The sequence below is a fragment of the Engystomops pustulosus genome, chromosome 6, assembly GCF_040894005.1.
Source record: "Engystomops pustulosus chromosome 6, aEngPut4.maternal, whole genome shotgun sequence".
Lineage (NCBI taxonomy): Eukaryota > Metazoa > Chordata > Amphibia > Anura > Leptodactylidae > Engystomops > Engystomops pustulosus.
Window position 1 is genome coordinate 65,210,507 of NC_092416.1, and position 23,360 is coordinate 65,233,866.

Sequence of the window (23,360 nt, forward strand, 5' to 3'; positions counted from 1 at the left end):
GTATCTGGATCTGACCTGTGATTATCTGCCTGAAGTCCTGTATATATCTGTCCCTGTCTCAGTCCTGTGTTTGTATTCTGTGCACCAGTGTGAACACTGGTCTATTCCTGTATTCCGGTTTCCTGTTCTGTCCTGTGTCTGTATTTTGTGCACCAGTGTGAACACTGGTCTATTCCTGTATTCCGGTTTCCTGTTCAGTCCTGCGTTTGTATTCTGTGTACCAGTATGTTCACTGGTCTTTACCTGTATTTCCGTTACCTGTCCGCTCCACCATCCAGCAGCTGCCAGACGAAGTAAGTGTCCCCTGTCCTGTTGTAGGGTCACTCAGGGACCGTCAGTTAGGTTCCTGATAGTGGGTTCGCCCTTATCAGGGCGGTTTATCTGCTTTAGGCAGGGCCTTAGCCCGCAGGGACGTCGCAGGGTGAGTTCGCCATCACTTACGTAGTCTGACAGCTAGCGCCAAGTCTGGTTGTGGTTGCGCGTTTGCTGGACCGGTGCTGACAATATGTTTAGCAAAATACATGCAGGTTTGCCTTTCATCCCACATCATGTCACTAGATTTCTTGAGAGTAAAATATTGGTGTAGAAGTAGCTGCCTTATTTGCACTTCAGACATGTTTTTATTTTTCCTCCAAGAAATCTCAATTTAAATACTTACTGCATATTCGTTACCCCAAATCCCTAGCATTGCATGCATGACCTCAAGAAAGAATCTCTTCCTGACCTGCAGCTGTTCAAAGCTTTGTAAAGAAAATCTGATGAAAACCCACAATTTGTGGTGATAAATAAACAACACAAGTACAGGTTTCATTTTTATGGTAAAATTTTAGGGTTTATTGGGAAAAATAATTATTTACTGATTTATTTATCCATTGAAATATGCAGAAAATAGTTTTAAGTAATAATATATGATTGCTAAAGAATGCATAGGTCTAGAGACAGTACCATTGTTGTCCATGTTTTAATCCCATATTTAAAAAGAGTTAGTACATTTTTTGGGATTTTTTTCAAGCTAGGGTTTGCCTATAAAAAAACTCTCCTCAAAAGTTATGTGACAATGAGCAGTGAAAAGTCATCTTTTGCTAGTCAGGCTAGAAAGCTTGACGGGAGCATTATTTTATATGTATTTATATATATTTTACCTTTTAACATCCAACAGCCTGTGGTTTTCTCTATTACAGAACTGGAGATAGAGGCAGTTATATTAAAAATGTGGGAATTGGATCTTTATCTGAAGCTAGTATTCCCAAATTTATCAGCTCATATCTCTGGTTAACAGAACCACAATCCTAAAGTGGTTTGAAAAATAAACTTGATAAACCACAGACACTTACTCATAGATCCAGGCACCATGACTGTGGTCATCTTGTTATACGTGTTATCCATGGACTCCTTCCTTCTAAAATCAACGGTTAAAATTATGGTAATGAGTTTGAAGGACTTGGAATTAGACTAATTTTCAATGTTGATTTAAGAAGGAAGGTTATGCGTAATAAATATATAAAGATTAGTCACAGTGATCTACAACCCAAGATATATGCATATATCCTTCCTTTTTACATGACTTTGGTAGAGATATTTTTTAATAGGTAAATAGACCAAGTTTTACATAAAAAGGGGGATCTAGAAACTACTTTCCATACCCTTCCTGAGATGGTCTGCTAAAAGAGAAAGTATATGATAGGTCCCCTTCAAGTTCAACCCCATGTGACTACTATAATGGCACATGCTGGCTATGAACAAGGCTGACACTGTTATTTGTAAAATACACTTTTGTTTGAATCTTCTAAAAATCATAAATGCCAAATATTTTGCACTGCATTTAATTATGTAGATTTTTTTTTTTTAATTTTTAGATTAAATCAGATAATTCTGCATTATGAATGTGAATAGCTCAGAGGAAATCAGGGACCATAGAAAAGCTTTAACAATGATCATTGACTGGTTTACGAAGTCTCCTTAACAGCAGCGACAAATATCATCTGTTCGTAATCGGTCAGAGGACTCACTATTTTACTGTCTAACACTTTACAAAAAACTATTTTGAATCCCTCATTGGCAAGGTTATCCCTTAAAAATCTTTCATCATGTTTAAAGATGCGATATTTTTCTTTTCCCACATCAAAAAATGTGCCATTTAAACACTCCATAAGAATTAGCAGTCCACCAGGTTTGAGGAGCTTTGTTATTTTTTGGAAACATTTTATGTATTCATTTTTATCTTTACAGATCACCTCCGATAACCATCCTGTGACAATGCAGTCGGCTTGTTCCAGCACCACAGGGTCCGTGAGATTATCTTTATAAAAGTCAATTCTCAAAGTCTGCTTAATGGATTTTTTTAAATTTTCCTCCACATTGAGATCACTGAAATAATGACAATAGAAAAGAGTTTTTAAGAAACAAATATTGATGTATCCAAAGCTAAAGGATATTATGACATTTTGAGACAAAAGGGTATACCAACAAAATCTCCTCTGTGTGAACTGTAATGTGAGCCAAACATTTACTGTAACTTCACTGTCATAGTAAGATTGGCAGTCATGTACATTATGCAGTTCTTATCTGTTCTGGAAACAAGGGATTGAGAATGTTACGATCCTGTCTCTTCAGTCAGAAGAATCATAGGATAGTTGGTCTTTACCAACAGGGGAGAATACACAATCTTGTCAAGTGGAATGAGACACATTAGGGACACATAACATCATGTGTGTGTATGTATGCATGTCCGCTAAAGGAATCTGTACCATCTCGTTTACAATCACCAAATTTTGCACATTAAATTTTTTACCCAAAATTTTCACCCCGCACTTTCGGAAAAACCACCACATTTTTTTAAAAAAAAGTGTCGCTGGACTCGCGCTTACCTTCACCCACGATGGCTTGGTGAACTCCAGTGCATTCCGATGCTCTTCAGCGCGGCAGCGACACCTGGTGGACGTCCTTGGAACTGCTTTAGTGAATCCCGGCCGGACCCGAATCCACCGCAGAGAACGCACAGCTGGATCGCGACTGGGCCGGGTAAGTAAATCTGCCCCATTGTCTCCTGCTGCTGCTGCTGTGGCAGTTGGAAGCTGAGCCGTGATTGGTTGCTGCTCTGCCACAGGTCATTTATATGAGCTCTGAGCTTTGATTGGTTACTATTGGCAATGAGTTTAAGGCGCTTATGTGTGAGGTAAGATGGATAGAAATACAGAGATAGGGGGATATTTATCAGAAGTTGACCGTGGAAGCCAATCAGAGATCAGCTTTAATTTTATAAACAGCTGTGCAAAAACAAAATAAAAATTTTGCCATGGGGATCTAGAGCAGTTCTGCTCTCAGACACTTCTGATAAATCTCTCCATAGACAAAGTGACAGTCAGAGACAGAGACAAACACTGGAATGAGAGGGCCCGAGACACAGTCACTGGAATGAGAGTGCCCAAGACACACAGTTACTGGAATGAGAGTGCCTCAGACACACAGTTACTGGAAAAAGAGTGCCCGAGACACACAGTTACTGGAATGAGAGTGCCTCAGACACACAGTTACTGGAAAAAGAGTGCCCGAGACACACAGTTACTGGAATGAGAGTGCCTCAGACACACAGTTACTGGAAAAAGAGTGCCCGAGACACACAGTTACTGGAATGAGAGTGCCTGAGACACATGGTTACTGGAATGAGAGGGCCCGAGACACACAGTCACTAGAATAAGAGTGCCCGAGAAACACAGGTACTGGAATGAGAGTGCCTGAGACAGTCACTGGATTGAGAGTGCCTGAGACAAACAGTTGCTGGAATCAGAGTGTATCCGAGACACATAGTGCCCTAGACAGACACTCACTGGAATGGGAGTGCCCAAGACAGACAGGCATTGGAGTAAGAGTGCCCGAGACAGAGAGTCACTGGAATTAGAGTGCCTGAGACAGACAGGCACTGGAATGAGAGTACCCGAGACAAACAGTCACTGGAATGAGAGTGCATCCTAGACACATAGGGGGTCATTTACTAAGGGCTCGATTCGCTTTTTCCCAACGTGTTACCCGAATATTTCCGATTTGCGCCGGTTTCCCCTGAATTGCCCCGGGATTTTGGCGCACGCGATCAGATTGTGGCGCATCGGCGCTGGCATGCACGCGACGGAAATCGGGGGCGTGGCCAAATGAAAACCCAACGGATTCGGAAAAAACACTGCATTAAAAAAAAAAAAGTGTTGCGGAGCTTGCACTTACCTTCACTAGGAATAGGCCGGTGAACTTGAGTGCGTTCCGATGCTCTTCAGCGCAGCAGCGCCACCTGGTGGACGTCGGAGAAACTGCTTTAATGAATCCCGGCCAGACCCGAATCCACCGCAGAGAACGTGCCGCTGGATCGCAAATGGACCGGGTAAGTAAATCTGCCCCATAGTCCCTGGAATGAGAGTGCCAGAGACCTACAGTCACTGGAATGAGAGTGCCGAGACCACTAGCCACTGGAATGAGAGTGTCCGAGACCGACAGTCACTGAAATGAGAGTGCCTGAGACAGACAGTCACTGAATGAGAGTGCCCGAGACCACCAGTCACTGGAATGAGAGTGCCCGAAACAGTCAGTCACTGGAATGAAAGTGCCCAAGCCAGACAGCCACTGAAAGAGTCTGCCAGTGACAAACAGTCACTAAAAGAGACTGCCAGAGACAGACAGTATTAGTGACAGAGACAGTCAGTGACAGGCAGTTAGAGACATTCTGAGACATATAAAATACATATATAATATTTTTTGTTAACCCATTCTATTTTGTTACAGTTAAGAGCAGTAATTTACTATCCGGGGCAACGACGGGAGCTACAGCTGGTATTTGATAAATTATAGTTATATTGTCCTAACACTAAGACCGTCACTAAGATTGGCGTCAGTAGTTAAAACCGTTTACGCCCGCAAATGATTAACAGAGTGGCGGATGTTCAACTTGGACCTGATTAAATTCGGGGTCAGTTCTGGGGAACAAAAATTTGCAAACCAAACTTTATATTCAGGACCCATCAACACTATGGGGCAGATTAATCAAGCTGTCTGAAAGTCAGAATATTTCTAGTTGTGATTGGTTGCCATGGGCAACTAGAAATATTCTAACTTTCAGGCAGCTTGATAAATCTGTCTTCTATTTGCTCATATATGCAGCTCCATTCTAACATTTCAAAAGGCCCCTTTTATAGTTTAAATCCAATGTTTCATCTGCCCTCTTGTTAATTTCTCCACCTAATTCTACCAAATATTATATTAGACAGCTCCTCAGGATGTTTTTCTTCTATACAGACCTCCTACTTAGCCACCCCCATTTATAGCTATTATCCAGCACCACTGAGGTACCCTGCACAGTGAATAGGTGCCATGAAATACAATAATGGGGTGCTACATCAAATGAAATATATTGAACTAAGAATAATGTAAAATAGAATTTAAATAAGATTTTTAAATTTAGTAATTGTACATATGCTGAGCGACCAACTCTTAGACAAGACACATACAGCATACAAGGGGAACATAAGACACACAGACCGCACAGAGGGTACATGGTAAACAGCTCACATCGGATCACAAGGTACATACAACATACAAGGGGAACATATAAGACACACAGACGGCACATGGTACACAGCTCACATAGGATCACAAGACACATACAGCACAGAGACCTCACAGAGGGCACATGGTTCACAGCCCACAAGGCACATTCAGCATGCAAGGGGAATTCATGAGAAACACAGGCCTCACAGAGGGCACATGGTACACAGCTCACATAGTATCACAAGGCACATACAGCATACAGGGGAATTCATGAGAAACACAGGCCTCACAGAGGGCACATGGTACACAGCTCACATAGGATCACAAGGCACATACAGCGTACAGGGGAATATATGAGATACACAGACCTCACAGAGGGCACATGGTACACAGCTTACATAGAATTATAAGGCACATACAGCATACAGGGGAATATATGAGACACCCAGACCTCACAGAGGGTACATGGTACACAGCTCACATAGTATCACAAGGCACATACAGCATACAGGGGAATATATGAGACACCCAGACCTCACAGAGGGCACATGGTACACAGCTCACATAGTATCACAAGGCACATACAGCATACAGGGGAATATATGAGACACACAGACCTCAGAGAGGGAACATAGCACACAGCTCACATAGTATGACAAAACACCTACAGCATACAAGGGGAATATATGAGACACACAGACATCACAGAGGGTACATGATACATAGCTCACGTAGTATCACAAGGCACATACAGTATACAGGGGAATTCATGAGACTTTCAGACATCACAGAGGGCACATGGTACACAGCTCACATATGATCACAAGGCACATACAGAATAGAGGGGAATATATGAGACACACAGACCTCACAGAGGGCACATGGAACATAGCTCACGTAGGATCACAAGGCACATACAGCATACAGGGGAATATATGAGACACACAGACCTCACAGAGGACACATGGTACACAGCTCAGATAGGATTATAAGGCACATAGAGCATACAGGGGAATATATGAGACACACAGATCTCACAGAGGGAACATAGCACACAGCTCACATAGTATGACAAAACCCCTACAGCATACAGGGGAATATATGAGACACACAGACATCACAGAGGGTACATGGTACACAGCTCACGTAGTATCACAAGGCACATACAGTATACAGGGGAATATATGAGACTTTCAGACCTCACAGAGGGCACATGGTACACAGCTCACATATGATCACAAGGCACATACAGAATAGAGGGGAATATATGAGACACACAGACCTCACAGAGAGCACATAGTACACAGCTCACATATCATCACAAGGCACATACAGCACATAAGGGGAATATATGAGACACATAGACATGTACAGAGGGTACATGGTACACAGCTCACATAGTATCACAAGGCACACACAGCGTACAGGGGAATATATGAGACTCTCAGAGCTCACAGAGGGCTCATAGCACACAGCTCACACAAGGGACAAAATGAATGAATACACAGGCATTCATAGAAAATAAACTGACGTTTATAGAAAGGTGCGGTTTGGCTCCCCTGAACTTAAAGGGGTCTTCCCACAAAGGCAAGATTCTTAAATATACTCAGGATAACAAAATAACACATTCTCTAATTCATTGCTATTATTAAAAATACATCATTTCACAGATATAATTCCAACCTATATCTATAAGTCCTGGTGTACACAATTTTGGTTGCCCTGGGATCCGAGAGTAATTCAGAAGTCTAGGGTCCAGCAGAACAAATTCTTCTTCTGTCTGACTCTGCCTTCAGCAACTCCAGTTGCTTTCCAAGAGGAGCTCACAAACACAGACGCAAACAGAAACGTTACTTACTGGTAAGCAACAGTGTGAGGAGACCTACAAGTTACATACAGATAAGGTATTTAGGGCAGGGGGGAGGTTGGGGGGGGTAAAACAGGGCTAACAGTGTATGTTATGGCTGAGTTATCAGAGCTGAGAATCTCATTGTGTGTTAAATGCATCTAATTGAGGCAGGGAGAGACAGAAATCTGTATATTGGAATTATATCTGTGAAATGCTGCATTTTTGTCAATACCATTGACACAACAGTTATTTTGTTATCACTGCACTATTTGGACCTCCCCCTCCCCCCCCCATAACTCAAATCTATTAGGTAAGACCTCACACAAAAAATTGGGCAATTTTAACATCTTCCTATATAAATATAACATTGCACATTAACAAACTTAAGGTGGTGTCTTGTTTTACTTACGTAGGGTCTCTGGAGAAACATTGGGATTTCTTTACTTAAAGGAAATGTGTCACTAGGAAATTATATCATTTTTTATCCAAGCTTTTATATAACACACATTTTTAGATGATTTTTACTTAACTATTCCCCATCCCTCAAAATACCTTAATATTAGTAGTTTAGCAATTAAGTTACACTTGCAAATGCTTTTGGAGTTTTCAGCACAGCAGTTATCAAAATACAAGATTAGGATTACAACAGATAACACCTCTATAAGAAACTACATCACTGCGCCACTACTGACAGTGGATATTGTCATATTTTGCTAATGTCACAAGTGATGATGTAAATATGTTATTTCCACTTTTATCCTGGCTACACAGAACATACCTACAAACTTCTCCAGTGAGTTTATTCTTCCCATGCTTTTTCTGTTAAGCATTGTAAATCAGTACAATAAATTCTGTCATTAGAGCCCAGGCAAGATGATCATGATCATCGAAAATTGTAAATTATTTTCATTTGTTATATAATCAAATCAGAAAAGGTTTTAATGAGTCAAAAAGTGAATTGATGTAACATCCCTTTTAATAGAATTTCATCTTAGTCTTGACCAAATTATAACTTACCTGTTGCCTTTGATTTGTTTCACATAGTTATATGCATAAGTCCAGTCAAAAGCTCCAGGGTCTGACTGCAGCCATTTGTCTACCTCCTTAATGCTGGCCTCATCTATCTTCATTATTGTTATTTCAGGGTAGAATTCATGTGCGATCATGAGCTGATGAATGATGCAGCTAGTGCTAAAGTCATAGAGACGTTTTCCTTTAAAATTGCCTGTGTAGAAATAACAAAATAGTTCAATGTTATCAAATAGTAATCAAAGTGCTTAAGTCATTTTCAACATTTCATATACTTTAAGCCAACCTTATGCTTGTAGATGGATAAAACCATTCAATCTACTATAGATTAACACCTACAACTTCATTGCAGTACTATTTATTTGGAGCAAAGAAACTGTTACATACCTGAATTAAATAAAGTCAACTGACTGTCAAGAATAAAATTTAAAGTCTCATCTCTATATGGACTTTTGCTTAAGTAAGTGTTAAGAAATTCAATGTTGTTCATTATTGCAAAATATAAAACTTTGGCGTCTAAGTATAAGTTCTCAGAGGGTTCTTCTCCTGGATGCAGTTTGTGAAAGTTGTGATGACACATCCCCATATATATATGTATATAGCTTTACACGTGGTAATAAAACTTGTTAAATGAGTATATATGCTCAGTAAATAAAGATTTTGTTCTACTCAGTTGAACCAATTTAATTGGCTTCTTTCCTGTCCTGTAAACTTCCAAAAACAAAACTGTAGGATTGTAACTACTTTTAGGCCCCTTCCACACTTGCGTTGCAGATCACCTCAGAGTCTGATCAGGGTGCGATCAGGGGTTGGTCAGTGAAAAATTGACATTTTCTATTAGAGTTCAATCAGTTTTCAGTCAGAGTTTGTTCAGTTTTTCACACACTTTTTTTTATTGCTGTTTTCAATGCATCTTCAATGCAGTTTTCACAGGCAGATAATGCATGTGAAAAGGACTCAGAACTGAGCTCTATCTTCTCTATGGCAATTGATCAGTGAAAAACTCATTGCTCTTGCATTGGACTTGCATGCCTCTCAGAGTGCAATGCGTTTTTGATGCATCTCCATAGACTTGTATGGTGCGTTTTTCACGAGCGTGACTTGCAAAAGTAGAGCATGCTGAGATTTAAAAGCATAAATATAAAATATAAATGTGCATGTGTGTGTGTGTGTGAGTGAAAAGTCTGTAAAAAAACATTGATTACAATGGGTTAGGGTGCAATGCAAGTTCTGCATGTTAACACGCACGTGAAAAACACAACTGTGAAAGGGGCCTTACTGGTTCCTTGTGGTACAGAGGCAAAATTATAGAGGAATGATGTAAGATGAATAGTCATGAAATAAGATCCCACTTGGCCTTTGTTGGTCACTAACCTGTCAACAAAATTTCTAAATATCAATAGTACAAGTGAATATGAGAAATCTCAACTTCTTTCTTTAGTTACTTTGGATCTGCTCATGCTCAAAGACTTGAATCACCTCCATTTTCCAAAACTGCTTATAACAATAAACATCATATACCATAGGTATGCACACATCCTAAAATTCCCAATCCTTTCTTCCTTTTCTTCATCAGCCAGACATTCCTGACCTTAAAATGTCTGCTGATGGAGGGTCATGTTATCTATATGTGTCTGTGAACAATCGCCGTGCCAGGATTCTGATCTTATATTCAAGATTACTATCATAAGGTCCTTGCAGGGCGATTGCTCATGGACTGAAAATAATCACAGTCACCCTCCGTCTGCAGCCATTTTGTGGTAAAAAATGTCTGGCTGATGAGGAAAAAGAAATACCCTACCCGCATCACAGCCATGTCATGGCTGTGTCCAGGATGCACCGTCTAATGAAATGTACTGTATATGCCGAAGTATAAGCTGAGATTTTCAGCACAAAAAAAATGGACTGAAAACACCTAACGCGGCTTATACTCAAGTCTATAAATAAAAACCCCTCTGCCATCGGCATGCACACTATGATATCAGCAAGCTGGAGACGGAACATCAGAAGATAGAAGTACACCTGCGGGGGACATCAGTAAGGTGAGTACAGAGGTCTTTTAATAGGCTGGTTAATATTAGGGGGCTATTAGCTATATGTTAGGGGCACAGGCTTCTGGCTATATACTGGGAGGTATTGACTTGCTACATACTGAGGGGCAGCCAGGCTCTATACTAGTTGGCATGAGATGGCTGGCTATATATTGTGGGGCAAGGGGCAGCTAGCTTTATACTAGAGGGCATGGGATGGCTCTATACTAGGGGCATGGGCAGACTGGCTATATACTGAGGGTGCTGGGGGCTGGCTGCCTATATACTGGGGTAAAGGGGACTGGCTGACTATATACTAAGGGTATGGGCTGGATGACTATATACTAAAGGGTGTAAGCTGACTGGCTATATACTGGGGGATACGGGCTGACTGGTAATATACTGGGAGGCATGTGAAGGTTGGCTATATACTTTGGGTCAGGGGGTTTGCTATATACTGAGGGACATAGAGTGGGGTAGCTATATACTGGGTGCATGGACTGGCTGACTATATACAGGGGGATGGCGCTGGCTATAAATTGTTACAAAAAAACGTCTTGAGACGGTAACGAGAAGCCCATATCCGGACAATAAAAGTGCTGACTAAAACTTAGCTTTTATTATTATTTGAAATTGTAAAATATACTATGGAGTAACCACTTAGTGCTCAATTCAAGAGGTGTTTTTAAAAACACAGATGCCCTAGGCTGGGTGGCTTTCAAATATGTGCTTAGGCTGGGATGTGACTTTCACCTATTTAGCTGGGTAAAATTCAGGGTTATATCCAAGGAGAGGAATAGGTCTCTGTATATGATTGGGATCGTTTCGATCTCATGCTACAGAAAACAATGCATGGGTTTAGAAGATAATAACCCATTGCATTTATATTTTCATTTCTATACTACTGGCGCTATTCCTACTAGCTATTGATACGCTATACTACAACTCCAACAACCGAATTGGGTACTGGCTAGGACGTTAAGCCTCCCCCCTCCCACAGGGGTCTTTCCCAGCTATTTTGACAAATTGACATAGTTTCTAATTTGTTACTATCTCATATTTGAAAGCCTCCCAGCCTAGGGCATCTGTGCTTTTAAACACACCTCTTGAGTTGAGCACTAAGGTTACTCCATAGTATATTTTACAATTTCAAATAATAATAAAAGCTAAGTTTTAGTCAGCACTTTTGTTGTCCGGATATGGGCTTCTCTGTGCCGTCTCAAGATGTTTTTTTTTTTATATTATCTCTAAAAACCCTGCCGAGACAATTGGTCCAATGTTCAAAAAAAATTGGCTATATAGTGGAAGCATGGACTGACTGGCTATATGCTGGGGGTTATGGCCTGACTGTCAATATATTGGGGGACATATGCTAGTTGGCTCTATATTTTGGTTCAGGGGGCTTTCTATATACTGGAGGCATGGAGCTGGCTAGCTCGATGGAGGCTGTGAAAAATGCATTTACCCCATATAGGCTCATACTCTAGTCAATAGGTTTTCCCAGTAAGTTGGATTATAGTCTAGTAAAAATGGTATGTAAACTTTTGAATTTTGGTCATTTTAATTGATCTTAAATGGGAAAGATTTATTTTGATTTCATGTCAGATAGTGAGAAAACCATGCATATGTGTATGTAAACTTCTGATTTCATACAATTCATACTTAATCATCAATGTTTTTGCCCTGTTTGCCCTAGACAGTAGATATGATAATTGTGAATGACTGCCAAATTATAATTAATTTATAATAGTCTTTATGAGTATAAAAATGTACCGTACATTAGAAAAAAAGCCCTTTCAACACTTTTTGTTGATCAAGCCCCCAAAAAGCTAAAACATTTTTTAAAAACTTTGACATTGAATAACTTATAACTAGCCCTGTGTGTCGCAAGGTAGCATGCAAAAAAAGTTATGGCCCTTAACCCCTACCGAAATTAGCTAAAAATGCCCAGTCATTAAAGGGGTATTCCAACAAAGAAAAGTTTCTTATATGTACACAGGATAACAAAATAACACATTCTCTAATTTACTGTTACTAACAAAAATACAACATTTCACAGATATAATTCCAACCTGTCTCAATCAGTCCTGCTGTACACAATTTCAGTTGCCCCTAGACACAACCCTGTAACATCTGACTTAGGGTCCTGGTGGCTGCCATCTTGGATTCCTGTGTGAGATTGTGCAGCTGAGATTTCTGTGTCTTTCTGCGCTGAGCCTGTAGCCACCGCTCCCCTACAGTACAGGACGGAGTTTACAGACACTCACTGATTCACTTCATGAGCAGAGAGAAGCTTCAAACTACAAACTACAAGGAGATAAGTGATCTGGGGGAAGGGGAGGCAGGCACATATCTGTGAGAACACAGATGTAGCAGAGCTGGCAGTGTAAAAGTCGGTCAGCCTATGTCAGTCATCCTCTGTGTAATAAGTATCTTATGCATCACATTATCTATCAACTGTCTCATCGCTCTCTTTCTATGTGTCAGTGTGCTAGCATAACGTCAGAAGCCACATGGAAGTGTATGTACACATGTGCCCTGATAATCTAACGCCATTGTCACCCCACAGAACTAGATGGATTGTAATGTGTCTGCTGAGAGAGGCCCCATCCACACCCTGGAATTTATCACTGAGCACCCTAGGGAGTGATAGGACTGAAACAGCAATACAATTATGTAACATTGTAACATAGGGGGTTAAAATGATCTTTATTGTGTAAACATCACTAGGGGATTTATTTGTGAGAATTTTCTTTTGTGGGAAAACCCCTTCAAAGCCCTTTCATGTCTCTTCATTAAGGGGTAAATATCCCTCAAACAGAACAAAAGGTAGACATGCATTAAGAAGCTCAGTATTCTATGGTTAATGGAAATCTACCAACAAAATCCATCATGGTAAATCAGGGACACAAACTCATAGATCCAGGCACTGTGACTGTGGTAATCTTTTTATATTTGTTATCCATGGCCTCCTTTCTTCTAAAAGAAACTGTTACAATTATGCTAATGAGCCTGAAGGGCTACCCTAGCCCCTCTGTGATATAGCATTAGATACTGTTACACTGTCTCTCCCTGAACCCTGCTACCTCAGCACTGAGAATACGTTCTCACTTGTTCTCACTGCACACGTGCTGATAAAGCAGGGGGAGTGTGAGACAGTGTGATAGTCTGTAAAGCTAGATCACAGAGGGGTTAAGGTAGACCACTGGGTTCATTGGCATCATTTTAAAAGTTGATTCTACATGGAAGGAGGCCATAGATTAAAAATCTAAGAAGATTACCTAAGGCATGGTGTCTGTATCTATGGGTAAGTTTCCCTGGTTTATCATGCTGGATTTTGATTTTAGATTTCCTTTAAATGTTGTTATTACATGAAACATTCTGTTATATAAATTCTTACATTATTGTTCCTGTGTTTTGAGAGACTTTCTTTTCACTTACTATAGTTCCGGGACCTGATGTGATCACCTGGGACATCATGGGATGATACAATACTCGTGGCTATATCTATTAAATTAACATTGTAATAAAGGTAAACATATACTAAAACATAGAGTGTTTGATTTCCTGGAGGGAATCCATCTTTGTGCTTGATGCTTAGCAGATGAGTTATAAATATTGTAACCTTATACACAAGCGAACAGTGACAAAATAAACAATACAGAAATAAATCTATGATTGTATTATGGCTTATGTGAACAGAGGCAAATCGATCACCATCAATAATGAATAATCGGATGAATAATTATAAAGTGTGATTAAATGAAAAAAGATAATACCTAAAACATGAAATATTAGCAGGAGGCACCTATAGACAAATATTTTCACTTGTTCTAACATCTAATTAACCCTTTAACATTGGACGTTTCAGTAGGGTTCTAACTTATAAACTTCTCTAAAACATTTGCTTTTGTAAAGAAAGACTATATACAATCACCATATATTTAGAATGTTGTCATGCAATAAGTCTATAGAGAAGTAGCATTTGTTAGCTCCTCAGTTTGTATCGCTCTTTTTAAATCCTTTTGCAGCTGAAGCCTGACTTTGAGTACCGTAGTTAAGCTTACATGTAGTGATGAGCAAACCCATTAGAATTTTGAAAATCTGTTAGGACACCAAACCTGCACCCTAAAAAGTAAAAACTGTACTGGCACCAATCTCAGGCTTTAGCAGAACACAGCCACAAACATCAAGGGGACCAGAACCCGCAAATTTTAGTACAAACCCGAATTTTGCGATACTCATCCACTCAAGACTTCTTGCATGTAAACATATCAGTACAATTACTATGGACTAGATGCATTACTTTAGATTTTTGTTTGCGTCAAATTTCATGCCCTATCCCAAATTGTGAGTTTTTATTCTAATATCCTGCATAACAAACATATTAATCTTACCAGATGCTATTTGCATGGTTTCCTCATTTTACCTATGTAAATAATAGTTCCATATCTGCCATTCTCCATTCCTGGGGCAATGAACCTTTTAAAAGAGTCTGAAAAGATAGAATACAGTGCTCTATCTATTACCAAGCCAAATTGTTGTAAAACCTGTTTGTTCAGATGAACAGTAGATGTACTTTTTCTTATATAAAAATTCTGTGAAGGAGTCTTGCCCGTCCTGCACTGGTGAACTCAAAGAATAGCATGTGTTTAATATCTCAACCTTCTCTTCTTTATAGTTATACTCCCAGTTGTCTTTCACGTAGACCAAAACTATACTTTTTGCCTTTATTTTATACATTTCATAATGTAAAAATATATACCATATATACTCGAGTATTAGCCTAGTTTTTCAGCACAAAAAAATGTGCTGAAAGCCCAAACTCGGCTTATACTCGAGTAAAAAAAATATAGGTTTTACCAGGTTTTTGTGGTAAAATTAGGGGCCTCGGCTTATACTTGGGTCGGCTTATACACGAGTATATACGGTATATATATTTTTTTTGGGGGGGGCAGCTTTAGTTTTTTGTATTTAGATTCTTTTAATTTAATTTTTCCACCTCATTTTGAAGTTTTGGTAAGCCTGAAATGCTTCTTCTGCCCCATGCTTCTTTCAATCTCTTACATACCATTTTAATCTGAAAATATTTAGCAATTTCCTATTTATTCATATTCCTTTCCATTCATTTAATAGAAATTTTATTGTCTAAAGGTATAAATTTACTAGATAATTTATGCAATTTCTCCCTTGCTTGTTTGCCGTATATGGATGTCAGTGAACTGGTCCAATCATGTTCTGAACAAGTATATCACATAAAAGGTTTGCCTACCATTTCCTTTATGTCTGCTATAAGTCTACTTAGGAGCTAGCTGGCTTTTATCTTGAATTCTGCATCTTGAACTTCTCTATCTTCTGGAGGCCCTGGAAGAAGTTACACAGCATAACACAGGGTCAGACAGAGTTATCAGGATTTCTTTTGATTTTATATAAAGTGCTTATTAACCCCTTAATAACCACTGTATCAGACCCGGCTGTAACTAACTGAGCATGCATCAACATGCTCAGTTACTTGTATTGTACATTGCAATACAAGTGTATTGCACTATAAGGGCTTCAACAAGCGATTGGATGAATGCTTGTTCAAGCCCAAGTGTGGAAAAATAAAAAAATGTAAAAAAAAAAGTTAAAATCATTTTATAATAATTAAATAAATAGAAAAATAAAATTAAAGTCCCCTTATCGCCCAAGTTACAAATAAAGTCCAAATAGAGGGCCACATTAATCACTTGTTTTTTCTGTTGTTTTTGCGCCTTTTCGTTTAGGCGCACCGTTTTGCGATTAAATGTCAAATTAGCCGCGCAGCTAAAATAACCACCTTTCCCTCATCTATCATTCAATTCCAGATGTTTTGCTGCGCCTAATGATATTCATCACGTGCGACTTTTGCATTTAGGCGCAAAAACGGGCGCAAAAACACTCCAGCCCGAAGGTGGCGTTATCTGAGAAGAAAGCACTGAGCCCCTTTGCAGAACAGCTCATTTCTAGACCTGAGTGAAGTTGGCCCCCCCACCTTGTTCAAATCAAACAAAATTGGTGTCAAACGTTTGTGCTACGTTTGTGCTGGTTTGTGCAGCAGAAATTTTTGTTTGTGCCGCTATCGTTTTCGAGATTTTAATGAAAGTTTCCAGAGGTCATCAGAGGTCAACCAGCCCCCCCACATTGCCCAAATCAAACAAAACTGGTGCCGAACAATTCTGCTACGTTTGTGCTGGTTTGTGCTGCGCAAATTTTTGTTTGTGCTGCTTTTGTTTTGAATATATGAACAAAAAATGAAAGTTCAAAAGTTCAAGCAGCCCCCCCACATTAACGGAATCAAACAAAACTGGTGTCAAACATTAGTGCTACGTTTGTGCTGGTTTGTGCAGCAAAAATTTTTGTTTGTGCCGCTATAATTTTTAAGGTATGTTCAGGTGTTTGAGGTGTTTAGGATGAACTGGTAAAAAACAAACCTAGTGACACTTCCCTGGTTTGATCACCAGGGGGAGCTAGCAAACACATTGTACTTTGGAAGAAATGAACTCTGATGACCTCTGCAAAAAAGTATGAATATATTAAAAATGATAGCGGCACAAACGAAAATTTTTGCTGCACAAACCAGCACAAACGTAGCACTAACATTTGACACCAGTTTTGTTTGATTCCGTTAATGTGGGGGGGCTGCTTGAACTTTTGAACTTAAATTTTTTGTTCATAAATTCAAAACAAAAGCAGCACAAACAAAAATTTGCGCAGCACAAACCAGCACAAACGTAGCAGAATTATTTGGAACCAGTTTTGTTTGATTTGGGCAATGTGGGGGGGCTGGTTGACCTCTGATGACCTCTGGAAACTTTCATTAAAATCTTAAAAACGATAGCGGCACAAACGAAAATTTCTGCTGCACAAACCAGCACAAACATAGCACAAACGTTTGACACCAATTTTGTTTGATTTGAACAAGGTGGGGGGCCAACTTCACTTAGGTCATTTCTAGCAGCAAAGCTTAGCCAGACACTGGAACATATAATAGATACAATTAGATACATTGCAGACACTGGAACATATAAAAGATACATTACAGACAGGAGCTGCAGACTATTTACAGTTCATCACCTTCTATTTACAAAATATTCTGCAAAACGCTGAGCTCACAGCAAGAGCAAAAGAAGTTTGCACAAGTTTGCAGATACGACATACAAGTGTCCCCCATGTAATTCTGCACAGTATCACCAGTGTGTCTGAGGGGGATATTGTGCAGAATTACAGGGGTGCAGCAGGAGACCTGCACTGGGGGATCCCCTCCAGGAGAAGCCCCTGCTGAGGAGATCACTGGGTGCTGGGTGTCACACACCTGGGTGCTGCTGTGAGTGTTATCTTCATTCTGGGCTGTGGGAGAAGCAGAGAGGAGCTTGTAGCAGGATCACATGTAAGTGCCCGAATCTAACATTGCCCCTAAACTGCGCCTAAACTGTGTTAAAGTAAAGTGATTAATAAGAGGCAGAAAATATACTTATCACAGATGGTTGTAGCTTGTGATAATTCTGGCAAAACAGTGCGCCCGAATTTAGGCGCAACTACTACACTTAGGCGCACAAAAGTGATAAATGTGGCCCAAAGTATATAAAACCCAACTTACATACCGTATATATTCGAGTATAAGCCGAGTTTTTTAGCACAACTTTTGTGCTAAAAATTCAACACTCGGCTTATACTTGGCTATACAAAAATAATGAACTTACTACTCACCATTCCGATGGCCCAGACAACTCCACTTCATCTTCATGCCGCAGGTCCACGGCAGCTCAGCGGCCACGCCTCTACTGTCTTCATGCCAGCTTCAGGACCGCGGCAGCTCCGTGCGCACGGGCCTTGAGCCTGTCCGGGAGCTGTCCGGGCCGTTGGAATGGTGAGTAGTAAGTTTATTATTTTTTTTACCGACAACAGGGGGCTGGCAGGCTATATAGATAAAGGGGCTGGCAGGCTATATACATAAAGGGGCTGCCAGGCTATATAGATAAATGGGCTGGCAGGCTATATACATAAAGGGGCTGGCAGGCTATAAACTTAAAGGGGCTGACAAGCTATAAAGATAAAGGGGCTGACAGGCTATATATCAAAATATTGTTTTAAAAGTTATCAAAAAAGGTACATGTTCCAAAATGAGGCCACTAAAAAGAACTACTCTTCTCACAAAAATGAACCCTGTACTAACTTTGTCAGCCACAAAATTTAAAAAGGTTGTGCCTCTGAAAATATGGTGGAGATTTCCTCAAAATTTGTTTTTAGTATGTACTAAACAAAAATAGAAATTTTTTTTTTAAAGTATATAAATGAGGTATCAATGTAACCGTGGTGACCCAAAAAATAAATATAACACATTATATTTATGGTATGGTAAACAGCTGCCAATACAGGTGGTCCCCTACTTAAGAACACCCGACTTACAGACAAACCCTAGTTAGAAACTGACCTCTGGATGTTGGTAATTTACTGTATTTTAATCCAAGGCCACAATGATCAGCTGTAAGATCTATCAAAGGTGTCTACAATTAAGATATATTGTTAATGATTGTTTTGACAATCTAAAATTGTCACAGAGACCAAAAATTTTTGGCTGGGGTTACAATTATAAAATATACAGTTCTGACTGACATACATTCGACTTAAGAACAAACCTTCAGATCCTATCTTGTATGTAACCCCCCGGGGGTTGCCTGCCTGTCCAGCAATTTACAACAACATATGGGGTATGGGCGTACTCAGGAGAAATTGGGTAATAAATGCTGCAGAGCTTTTAGCATTTAATCCATTGATAATGTATAATTTATGAGCCCAAATTAATGTTTTTTTCTGAAAAAAAGGACAATTTCCAAATGACACCTCCATGTTTTAATTCCTGTGTTTTAAAATCACTTATTAAAAGTAATTTTACATTCCCTGAGAGGTGTCCAAAATGGGCTAATTATGGGGTTTTCTTACTCTTATTTAGGGCCTCTCAAAGTCACCTGAAAGCTTAGCAGTTCCCTTAAATGTAGTTTTTGTTAGATGTTCATGAAAATGTAAAATAATAAGTTCCATATATAAAGAAAAGAACAAAAGGGGATGCACAAAAACTGGCCTGTACAAAGAATGCTTTATTAGAACAATGTATATAAAAAAAATGACAATGAAGACACCACAAAGATAAAAACAGTTAAAAATATGTCACAATGGCACAATAACTCCCACTGGAAGAGGGAACCTGGTCCCAAACCCAGGAGCAGCCCACAGCACTAACTCCAAGAACCCTTCTAGTGACCCCCTATTTCTATACTGAATGTATCAAAGGTCCTGGAAAAGAAATGGTGACATTGTACAATATAATACCTCACTAGCGCCAGGTGAGAATTCAGTAATATCCCAGAACACAAAGAGAAAGTAAATGAGGTAGGTCAGGCGGGGGGAGGGAGGAGAAGTGTGGGTGGGAGACCCCACGCGTTGCGTCACGTTACAGTGACTTCCTCAGGGGTAGTGAAGGTGCTAAAGTTCTGTCCCGCTTATATGAGAGAAAAAATTAGGTAAATACCTTGTTATCAGGTGTGTGAGACATGATGTCCAGATGGACACGCGGAAAAAATGAGCCCTGACCTGGAAACAAAATACCACGCATGCGCTGTGCTTTGTGCGATACGAGAGCACAGAGGAAAATAGCATGCGCATGCGCCAAGTGGTGACGAACCACTTAGGAAAATATATGCATGGCGATGCCGAAGCAACAATTATGCGCATGCACTCAATAGACGGAAGGTTGCTAAGGGTTGCTAACGAAGCTTAGCGAATAGATACTCAAGCACATAAACAGGTATTCGTGCCCAAATGGTGCTAACACTAATTAAGCATGCACATAATTGTTGCTTCGGCGTCGCCATGCATATATTTTCCTAAGTGGTGCTATTTTTCTCTGTGCTCTCGTATCGCACAAACCACAGTGCATGCGTGGTATTTTGTTTCCGGGTCAGGGTTCATTTTTTCGGCGTGTCCATCCAGACATCATGTCTCACACACCTGATAACAAGGTATTTACCTAATTTTTTCTCTGATATAAACGGGACAGAACTTTAGCACCTTCACTACCCCTGAGGAAGTCATGGTAACGTGACACAACGCGTGGGGTCTCCGACCCACACTCCTCCTCCCTCCCCCCGCCTGACCTACCGCATTTACTTTCTCTTTGTGTTCTGGGATATTACTGAATTCTCACCTGGCGCTAGTGAGGTATTGTATTGTACAATGTCACAATTTCATTTCCAGGACCTTTGATACATTCAGTATAGAAATAGGGGGTCACTAGAAGGGTTCTTAGAGTTAGTGGTGTGGGCTGCTCCTGGGTTTGGGACCAGGTTCCCTCTTCCAGTGGGAGTTATTGTGCCATTGTGACACATTTTTAATTGTTTTTATCTTTGTGGTGTCTTCATTGTCATTTTTTTGATATACATTGTTTCTTTGTACAGGCCAGTTTTTGTGCATCCCCTTTTGTTCTTTTGTTTGTATATGGTGTTTATTTGGGTGCACTTGGCCTTAATACATATTTATATATTCCTTTGCTGTGCCATTCCCTTTTTGTGAGTACACCAGTAAAAGAATAAGTTCAAAGCGTCATAACTTTTGAGCAAAAAAGAAATAACTCATTAAAAAATCATGCCAACATCAAGCAGACAATTAGGAAATGCTAGCTATCAAGTTTTTCAGGTGGTCTGTCTAACTTCCTAGACAGCAGAGAATTTACAACTTTGAAGTTGGTAAATTTTGATAAATTGTTGCCAATTTTTTTTATAACTAAAAGGAAAAGATATGACCCAAATTTTCTAACTAACTTGAAGTGCAAACTGTCACGAGGAAACAATCACCGGAATATGCTTCCAAAGTTATAACGAATTATAGTGACACATTTCAGATCCTAAAAATAGGCCTCGGTCACGAAGATTTAAACCGGATTCAGCTTCAAGGGGTTAAGCTACAAAATGAATGTGTCTTTAAGGAGGTAAATCAATTGCATGAATGAGACTGGCAAGTGCAATAAGGTCATCATACTATGCCTCGCAGCCAGAAAGCTGAACTCAGCAGTGCGGGACAGTATGGTGGACAGGAAAGAAGACGGCTCCCTGCTTAACCATTGCATTTAATCTCTAAACACATATAGGTAACATGGGAAACATACCTCCACCAACAAGAACAGTGGGACTGACCCCAAAAACAAGGGAATGTCCCTCTGAATGAATCACAGAGGAGGATAAAATAATATTACAGAGGGTTTTGGCGGGAAACTGGAGGCATTAGCAGAGAAATAAAGTTTGATGCAGATAAATGTAGGGTTATGCTCTTCGACCAGAGTAACACTTGGAAAAACTACAGAGGAAAATTACTTTGGGATTTTGATAGACAAAAGGACATAGCTAGAGTGCTTTGTTACTAATACCCAGGCATCATGAGCCACTGTTTCCCCACAAAATGGCTGTGTTCTCTGTGTTAGCATTTTTATAGTGCCTTTGATTCTCCAGTGACCTTACAACTGAAGTCCCTCAGGGTTGTGTGTGAACCATCTGTAAGGAACTGTGAGATTATGAGCCTTCACAGCAGGTTCCTCCTTGTATCTGTTTAGTCTAGTTTTATATCCTTTTTACCTATGTTTGCTTGTTTTTATGTAATACATGTCAACTATTTTATAATGTATAGCACCATGGAAATAATGCAATGGAATACATAAATAATAATATTAGGAATGTTTGGCTCTTCTATCATGTGTTGCCATAATTTGCCTAAAATTAATTACAAAGGGGTATATTAATTGTAATCTAAAACCTTTGGGGATTTTTGAGCAAAATCAATATATGTCAAATTTTACTCATCTCTGAATATCTTTAGATATCCCTGGACTCATCCCTGATTGTCAAATATTGAGTTTACTTTAATTGTTTTAGGAATGGAGCGCAGATTGAACATTTGATCCTCTGCGAATAATAATCTGACTGAATGGAACCAATACCTAGAACTTCCAATATGTTGCAAATGACACATAAAACATGCAAACATTCCTGAATGAAGTGTTTATTTTACACCACCCCTCCATTATTTATACTTATATAATGGCATGTTTACTCAAATTCTTATGAACCCTGGGAAGTTCCATTATTGCACTGATACTACAATACTGCAGAAATTACACCCATCTAAAAGTGACCTTTGTCACCTCATTAGTTTGGTTTAGGGATATGTAATTTTATTTGACTTACATTTGTGTAAAGGAGTATGAAATAATATATCTGTGTGATCCTCAGTGCATTTTTGTACAAAAATGCTTTGGTTCACCCCACTGAATCAACCTTTCCATTTTTGCATATTCTAGTGTATACACATGTAGGGTATGTATGAACTACTCATACCTTACTATATTTAGGAAAATACATTTTCTCTTTGTAAGTATTCTGGATTTCTGGATTAATACATATATTAGTGCAAAATTCCAATTTTTATGTAAAATACTCTGTTGCTTACAGGAAGAAAATTAGAGCAGATGTGTATATTATATTACAGTATTTTTGATTTAAAAAATTCCATGGTACTATCTACAGTATATGTAATGAGAAATAATATATCCTGCAGTTTTAATGGGGCCAAACTCTCCAAAGAATTGGGCTCCACACTATTCCTGTCTATGGCCATGAGGCTTCTGTAAAAAATATAACTAAAAGAAAATATATCAGTCAATAAACAAAATTGATGACACATTTCTTTTGTACTAACATAGCAAAAAATAGACATATACTAAGATGCACAATAGGTTTTGTTTGAAAGTTGTTACTTTAAACAATTCTTACTAGGTTGTTCCCATGTTTTGAGAGACTTTCTTTTCAGATAATAGTTCCGGGACCTGATGTCATCACACGGGACATCATGGGATGATA

The 23,360-nt window shown here is 39.4% G+C and overlaps 1 protein-coding gene across 7 annotated transcripts in view; it reads right to left on the bottom strand.

Moving 5' to 3' along the window:
* Positions 1-835: 835 nt before the first annotated feature.
* The window catches only part of LOC140135204 (nicotinamide N-methyltransferase-like), a 57,120-nt gene continuing 34,595 nt past the window's right edge, over positions 836-23,360 (bottom strand). For 3 of the 7 annotated variants that reach the window (XM_072156369.1, XM_072156370.1, XM_072156367.1), the window contains exons 2-5: positions 15,710-15,801; positions 14,835-14,932; positions 8,396-8,603; positions 836-2,367 (exon numbers count right to left, since the gene is read on the bottom strand). In XM_072156369.1, the coding sequence (XP_072012470.1) occupies positions 1,947-2,367; positions 8,396-8,603; positions 14,835-14,850 (645 nt within the window). In that variant the 5' untranslated portion in view covers positions 14,851-14,932; positions 15,710-15,801 and the 3' untranslated portion in view covers positions 836-1,946. Of the gene's footprint in view, positions 2,368-4,215; positions 4,394-8,395; positions 8,604-8,794; positions 8,953-14,834; positions 14,933-15,709; positions 15,802-23,360 lie in introns of those variants that run through there. The other 4 variants (XM_072156371.1, XM_072156368.1, XM_072156365.1 and 1 more) reach the window with 4 other exon arrangements.